Source organism: Drosophila novamexicana, unplaced genomic scaffold (assembly GCF_003285875.2).
Source record: "Drosophila novamexicana strain 15010-1031.04,08,12 unplaced genomic scaffold, DnovRS2.1 tig00004554-arrow-pilon, whole genome shotgun sequence".
Lineage (NCBI taxonomy): Eukaryota > Metazoa > Arthropoda > Insecta > Diptera > Drosophilidae > Drosophila > Drosophila novamexicana.
In genome coordinates, this window is record NW_020825051.1 from 901,603 (window position 1) to 909,579 (window position 7,977).

The 7,977-nt window shown below is 43.8% G+C and overlaps 1 protein-coding gene across 1 annotated transcript; it reads right to left on the reverse strand.

Annotated features, from left to right (window-relative positions):
* Positions 1-1,665: 1,665 nt before the first annotated feature.
* On the reverse strand, positions 1,666-4,676 carry LOC115769886 (protein sneaky). Its single transcript, XM_030714896.1, has 3 exons — positions 3,729-4,676; positions 3,002-3,601; positions 1,666-2,933 (listed from the first exon to the last, which is right to left on the reverse strand). Exons 1-3 carry the CDS (start codon positions 4,647-4,649, stop codon positions 2,313-2,315), a joined length of 2,142 nt encoding a protein of 713 aa, XP_030570756.1. The 5' UTR covers positions 4,650-4,676; the 3' UTR covers positions 1,666-2,312.
* Between the last annotated feature and the right edge of the window lie 3,301 nt (positions 4,677-7,977).

Below are 7,977 nucleotides of genomic sequence, written 5' to 3' on the forward strand. Positions count from 1 at the left end.
GCAGCGCCCTTGTGCGCCCTCCTAGCCAGGCTGCAAAATGCAACAACAGCTTTGCTAAATAGTTCACTGCCTGGCCTCGTAAATTGCGAAACCAAACCGCAAGAACAATGCGCTGCACTGACCATCATCAACCGACCAACCGACCTCGGCACCTTAACCACCATCGTCATTATCAACGCCAAGTTGAGCGCATGATAAAAGCAGTTGAGAGACTCGATGCGATTATTTTGTTTTTTTTTTCTCCTCAACACTTTGGCATTTTTCTATTCGCCCCAAAGTAAAAAATGTATACCTTTTTTTACTTTGTGATGCCCCGTAATTGTGATGTGTATGTGAGCATATCGTTTGAAAGCTTGAAGAGTATATGATGAAGAGTATATATGTACATATATTGTAGTTAAAATATAATTTTTAATGACATAGCAAGTAGAGCTCTTAATATGTATATGCTTTTAAAGAATAGAAGTTGCAACGTTGTGAGCATCGAGATCGAGTAATATGCTTATATTTTATACCTCGTCATTAAAGTTTAAATAAATATATCAGAGGGTATCTTATCTTTCATGCATACCGCTTGCCTTTTGCAGCCCTATTGCACTGGTCGCTCGTTTCACCAGCTGCTCGGCGATTTTCTAGGAAATAATTTTCTTTTTTTGCTTTACAGTTTTCATCGTCGTCTCGTCTAGTTTACATCTTCATAGCCGCCTCGTTGCTCCACAAAACTGGGCTGCCCCCATCTCTGCACGCCGCGCTGTCGGGGCACTGTCACACCTGTCACTATTGTGGCTGATCACAACAACCGCCAACAATGGAGACGGCCATGGAGATGGAGTTGGAGATGGAGACGGAGACAGAGACGACCTCGCCCAGTTCCATACACGTCCAAGTCCTAAGGACTGGCGGACAAGGTGTGAACGTCAAATAATCACCTTCGCACACGGCATGCCCACAAAAAAAAAGTTGAATAAAAGAGCGACTGGCGAAGGAAGTCAATCGGAAGGCGGGAGCTGGCTGCTTGCTTTAGATTTTCACGACTCTCGACGTTGTCGCTTTGGTATTTGCTTTTCGTAAGAAAATTTGCGCATATTTCCCGTGTTTTTTGGTTTTTTTTTTTTGAGGTCTGAGGCGTTGGCGAAATGTGTGAAATTTCAATAGAAAGATGCAGCGACAGCAGCAGACGAAGACGCAGATGTCTGTGGCTGTGGCTGCGGCTGCGGTCTCGCCTCCAACTGCCAGCTACGCGGATGTCTGCGACTCTTTCACTGCTGCCGCTTTTGTTTGCATAATTATTTTATTGTACGCAGGGCGGGCAACTGGCAACTGGCAACCGGCAACCGGCAACTAAGGTAACCACGCCCACAAAACTACATGCACGAGTGCGGCCCGCATGAATATTAAAACAAAGACGTTTTCGTTTTCGTCTTGCCTCTTTGCTGTTGTCGCAACTGTTGCAACTGTTTCACCAAGTGCCCCAAAGCAATTGAGAAACTCCCCCAAACCTACAACAAAGTCTAGACAATTTTGCTGGGCTCCACCAGAAAAACTTTGCTTCGTCTATTACCCTTCTTGGGGCTCCACTGACGGTTTGGCTGTAGGCATTTCTTCAATTAGCGTTTTTATTATTTTTAATTAACAATTTTGCAACTTAATCCTGGTGCAAGTTGTAGTGTGTTGAAATTTTCTGCAGACATAATCGAATCAGTAAAGGGGCTGCATAATGCCTGGCTAAAGTTTGTCTAAGGACAACAGCGAACAACTTTTGCGGAACCCTAGACATGTGCATAATTATATTAGGCCCAGGACAGGACAGCACAGCATAAAGCGGCAAAAGACTAAAAGGGTGATCCAACAGGATGAACGGATGGCTGAAGAAATGTTGCCAAACAGCAGACAAACCGTCAGACATCGCTGCAGGCGCATTTCAAGATACTTGAAACGGCAAAAAGAGACGAGCACACTTAAAAACTACGAAGAATTAAGTTCTGCAGACTGGAAAATGGACAATTACCGCGCAGATCCTATTACGTGCCGAGTCAAAGAAATTGTATATGCATTCGGAGAATAAACACTAATTACATATGTCTGTATGTACCTGTTTCTATATATAAGCATATGCTATCAGCAGCGAATATTAGATATAAGGTTTAGAAGTGATTTTATACGAAAGCTTTATTTCCAAGCGATTATTCGCAAAGGAGCCACATGACCCGCTTGGAAATAGTAAAGAAGGTAATTGCCGAGTGTTTATACAGAAACATACTTTTCCATACAACTGGGCAGTATATTTTCACACATTTTCCGCCATCGGCTAATTACTTTCTCTTGCGATGAATATGAGCATTTGGACTGAGTTCAGGTGCCGGTTCTTGGTGCATTAACTCATCACAGTAGACGCACAACGTTTTCAGTTCCTTACAGCAGTCCCTACAGTACGGCATGCCGCAATTTTCACAGAACACAAATTTGTTGTCCTCCCGAGCATTGCAAGTGAGGCAACTGCGCTTGGCGCAGTTGTAATTGGCTAGCCAGCCAAATATTTTCGGATAGGACAAGCGCAGGATCAGGCATATATTGATTCTGCCCTGAACATGCCTTGAGGCCATATTCTCTTCGGCCCTCTTGCGCATCACCTCCCTATAGGAGTGGCGACAGCGCAGAATGGAACTGTAGAGAAAAAGTATGCGCCATTTCTCCCGCTTGTAATAGAAGTGACTGCAAATGACGCGACGCAACCGCTGGAAGGTGGTGCTCACATAGACAAGCATCAGGATGATCAAATAGAGTAGCAACAATTTGATGTAAAAGCTTCGCGGCAGCACATGCGGCTTTGGCAGACACTCCTCATTGCTCAAGGATGTCGAGACTCTCTCGTGTATATTAAAGTTTTTCATTGTGGTGCGCAGCAGTCGTGCCATCAGTCCAGTGCCATTGATCTAAGAGTTGAATTGAAGAACGATATTACTATGAGGGCTGGAGAGAAGGCTTCACTACTCTCACATACACGAAAGCGAACCTCGTGCTCACCCTCCTGTTGATAGGTGATCAGCGAGCGTTTGTGAATAATTCGCAGTAGATTAACAACCAGTCGATCTAGCAGAATGAATATACCAGCTGTAATAACCTCCAGTGATAGCTGCAACAAATGGAAAAAGTCAGTTCTTCTCTCGTTGTCGGTACGGCTGTTAAGTTCTTCCACATCCACAAACATGGGCCTCTCATGGCTGCGCAAGGGTAAAAGCGAAGGTTTTTGTGCCAGCTTGCGGCGTGCATCCACGTGCTTGAAATAGTCCGTTATGTAAAAATTATCAAATTCCACATTGATACAATATTTGTAATGGTATCGAATCGATGTACAAATCACGCCCAAAATGAACAGGTACAGAAATTTCTCAATAATCATCATCACAAAACTAAGTGTACGCCTCCTGCGCTCAAAATCCTTGATAAACTGCTCCGATGTCTCTTGAGCACTAAGCAATTGCTCTGACGTGGTCACGTTCTGCATCTGATAGGTGATCTCAATATTCGAGCTATTATCATACAGCTGATGTTCCGCGACCAACAGATTTACATAAGTCTCGCCGAAGTTGGAGGGCACAACCTTAGGGTAAGAGAAAGGTTAGAAAAGATGCATAGATGTGCCGCTGAAATCCCTCAACGAAATTGTATTAGGTCAGTAGTGTATTAATCCAGAGTTGAAGAATTCAACATTTTATACATATTCCTACCTTTGAGGCATCGCACAACTTATCTGGATTTCCAAAAATATTGACCCTGCATATAATATCGACGCGATAGGGCCAGCAAACGACACTGGCTAGCCAGTCGGGAAAATTGGTAGCACATTTGCGATAACCCTGTAGAAATATTTCCCGACAAACATGATGACCACTACGCAGCTGATGTTTACAGCGATTTCGCATATTTCGCACAAACTTCGCCTGCACTGCAGAAGCTTTGGGTAGTGGGTAACTGGAATTGTTAGAAAACTCGTTGGTCGCATTGGCAGCTCGGCGATGCTTGCTGTTGCCGAATTTATCATCCTCGATGTCCGTGTACTCCACGCCGTATTTGAGATCTTCGAGAATGGTCTGCAGCTCCTTAAAGTTGCCCTGAATCTCGTCCAAGTCTTCCTTCATCGTTTGCAGTGTGTTCGTAAAGGGTTTGGCCATCAGATCGAAACGGGTCTTGGTCAAATTGTATGTGAGTATCGTAGTGCAGGCAAACACTCGCGCCACCTCGCCGGCATTCCTCACCAGATTGTCAATGGGGCCCGAAATCACAAGCGCAAATGCCGTCGCACGAAGATAGCTGCGGCCCGCATTGCCCAGCAGACCGACAAATATCAATAATGTCACCACACGCACACTGCGACTGAGCAGATAGGCGAGTCCGTTGAACAGCAGAAACACCACCAACACCACCCATTCTGGCACAACTGCGGCATACAGTTTGCCGAAATGACTGCTGAATGCAAAGAGCATCCACATCAAATAGGCCAGCACCACGCCCGTCAAGAAGCTGCACAATCTACGCATCAGCCGAATCCATGCGATGTGATCATTGTCGTGTCCATAGATCAGACAGTAAATCGGTTCGCATACCTCTGCTATGAAACTTCGAACTAGCTTCGTTATATACACAAGCATTATGACTTGAGAAAATGCAAGGATTTACTGCTCACATATAGCATTTATCCGAAAACAAGCTTCTACTGATTAGAAATTGGGATACTACTATGAATGAGATATTACGTTTTCATACAGTTGGAAACAGCAAACTAATAAATTGATCTATTTGTGTAAGCGTCTGTCTTGTCTTAACCGTCTGAGTTAATGGCCAATTGTGACCACTGACCAGCTCGAAGAGATAGAAGGCCGCATTTTGACTGCACGCTAAGTTCCGATTTTGGAAATATATTATGCACCCTAACAATGCCTTTCTTGAACTGTTCTGGGAGAGTAGAGTCGGAGTCTCATCTTCATCTTATAAAGTCATCTATTCTAAGCTATTTAGCAAGTAGATAGTCCAAGTATTTAGTCGTAGTTATGCTATTCGCTTTTGCACTTCACGACTAAGTCCCACTAATATATTTATAAGGCGGGACTAAGAACAAATTGTTTGCTATTGTTTAAAAAAAGGAGTTTTTCCTCTTAGCTGGCCAACAGGGTGCTCGCTCGACCTCCGCTTGTTTAAATTGTTTACAACTAATCCTCGACTTAACTATTAATTTGTTGTTGGTCTCTTTGAACCATACACGATTATGCATATAGATTATGTTCCATACAAAATGATTGGCAATATCTACAAATATGTATGAATGATATCTAAAATCCTCCCTTTTTATATTTTATATGAAAATTAATTAATTTTCACTTCATGCCACTCATCCAAGTGTAATCTTTGAGTAGCAAAAACAAATTGGCAACAGATATGTGAGTTTATAATCTAAGAATAGCCGCTTCCAAGAATTCCTTAAGCCTACAATATCTGTTTTATCTCAAGTGAAAAACACTTAAAACACAAGTAGTTTAAGCTCAAGGTTAAACGGAGGATTAACACAGTGGGGCGAGAATGAGAGGAGGCAAGTGGAATCACATTAAGCTGCCTCAATCGACGCAGCTGCGTTTAAAGCTCACGAACTGCCTCACTTTTAACCGTTTTATGGCGGCGCACTCCGAACTGTTGCCACACGCAACATGGGCAATTCCCCAGTCTTACTTTTTGGGCCCCGCCCGTTGTCATTTAAGAACAGCCGCCACCGCCGCCTCTGCTGTGGCGGCTGCCGCCCCAACGGACTCTGTAAATGACTGCAGCTCCGACGATGCGCTCGTTAAAAATGCCAGACCAGCAGCAGGCCAGACAAGTCCACACATTCCCAGACCGGACCAGACACAACAACCTGCAAAAATATTCGCGTATGCTCAGTTTAATGTACGCAATGTGCGCAAGGTCCTTGTCGAACCCAACAGAACAGAACCGAACAGAGCAGAACAGAAACGGTATTTAATCCAATTATAATAGAGCAAAAGGAACTTTTGCACCTGCCTTGTCCCTTGCTGAGAGGATTCTAAAATAAAAATTGATTACATGCGTGTGTCTTGGTCGCAATGAATAAATTTTGCAGCCTGGATGCGATGCAATGGCTGGCAGCGAGAGAGATGGAAGCTTGTTTGTTTTGCAGGCGAACGTTTAAAAATTTATGAACTGCACCGCTGAGCGATAAAATGCATCAAAATCCGCCAGCCAGCCAGCCAGCCTGGCAGCTAGGCAGTCAGTCAGTTCCAGTGGCCAGCACCAAATTGGTGCAGTTGCTCGTCGCGCTCGGCGATGCTACTCACTGAATATTAAACAGACGGGCAACAATGCAGCCAGCTCCCAACGGCGGCACTTCATCAGCCCAAGTCGTGCTAAAAAATTGATTGATCCTTGAAGTGCAACCGAATGGGGGGGGGGGGGGGGGGGGGGGGAGCTGAAAAATGATGCCCGCGACCAGCAGCTCCTACTGGGAGGTGAGCTGGGTCTTTGACGACATCATCTCGCGGGCGTGGCTGTGAGCTGCTCAGCACACACATTAAAACAATTTAAAATTCCAAAAGGGCAAGACTAGACGTTGCACAGTGGGTCGACTAAATTATTCAAAGTCAAAAGTATGCTCGGAGAGATGTGTATATATTACAAACTGTTTGTCCTGCCTGATGTCAGAGCGTTCGATTCGCAAGCTTATTGTATTATCTGCCAAACTATTTTGATAGCACGTAAAATAAAATAAATATATGCAAATATAATTATAATAAGCCCTAAAATGACCCTGTTTGTCTTTCTATTTTATGCTTGGCCACAGTGCTTCGGCAAGAAAACCAAGCAGGGCCGCTGAACCCATTGTCCAGGCCAACTTGTGTTAGCTTTATATGCATTAAATTGTCAACGCGTTGACTCTCTACTATGCTTAAAGTTGTGCCGGCCATGAAATTGCTTTGGTGGTGCAGACAAAAAAGGAGTCGCTCCCAGCCAGGCAGGCAGGCAGGCAGCTCCGCCTCCTCGTTGGTCAGTCAGTCAGTTAGAGTCGAGGCGCAGTCAGTCAGTCAGATAGTCAGTCAGTCAAGTCGAAAAGCGAATGAATGATGAATTGCCTGTCACTTGCAATTTTTGTAGCAGACAAAACACGGCTACAATGTCGAGGCTCGTCTTCGTTGTCTGCGTCTTGTCGCCTTGTTTAAATTGTTCATGTTTTTCTAGAGGCATGGCCCAGGATTTGGCCAAAACTCCACGTGAACACGATGCGCGCTGCCGACTGCCGACTGATTTCATGGAATTTGCGTTAAAAGGCGGCAACATCATTGTCAACCGACGCGTCGCCAGCTTTTTGGTTCGGGCACAACTTTTTTGTATGGTCACAACTGCAAAATTTAATTGGGCGGCAACTCCACAAAATATGAAACATTTTTGGCAGAAATTTCGACAAAAGAAAAACATATTTTTAGCAAAGAATTTTGTCAAACAATGTGCAGAAAATCAAAAAGAATGCATTGCGCTTGGCAGACGCAAAAGTCAGCGAAGTTATTGTCTTAATAATCCTGCGATCAAATATTAATGTAGCGACTGGAAATTGATATATATGATACTACACGATAGATCTTGCTCTTTAATCCTTTAAGCTAAGAGGTTTCTGCTTTCCTTGACTCGTACTTCCAAATAAACATAAATCTCACAGCATGAATAATAATATTCTACTCTATCTATGGAACGCATATCTTTTGAGACTCCTTGAAACTATTGCAAAGTCTAAGCCATGAATAAGCGAACACTCAGCCAACTTTAAGCCAATTAGCGCCACTAATAAAAAGCAATAAATCAGCCGAAATTAACCAAACACAACAACAGCAAAGTGTACAAATAAAATTGTGCACTGCACTCTGCACATTTGTCAAAGAATTAACCCTTTGCAAAGGGTTAGGAAAGAGCGAAGGAAAGAAA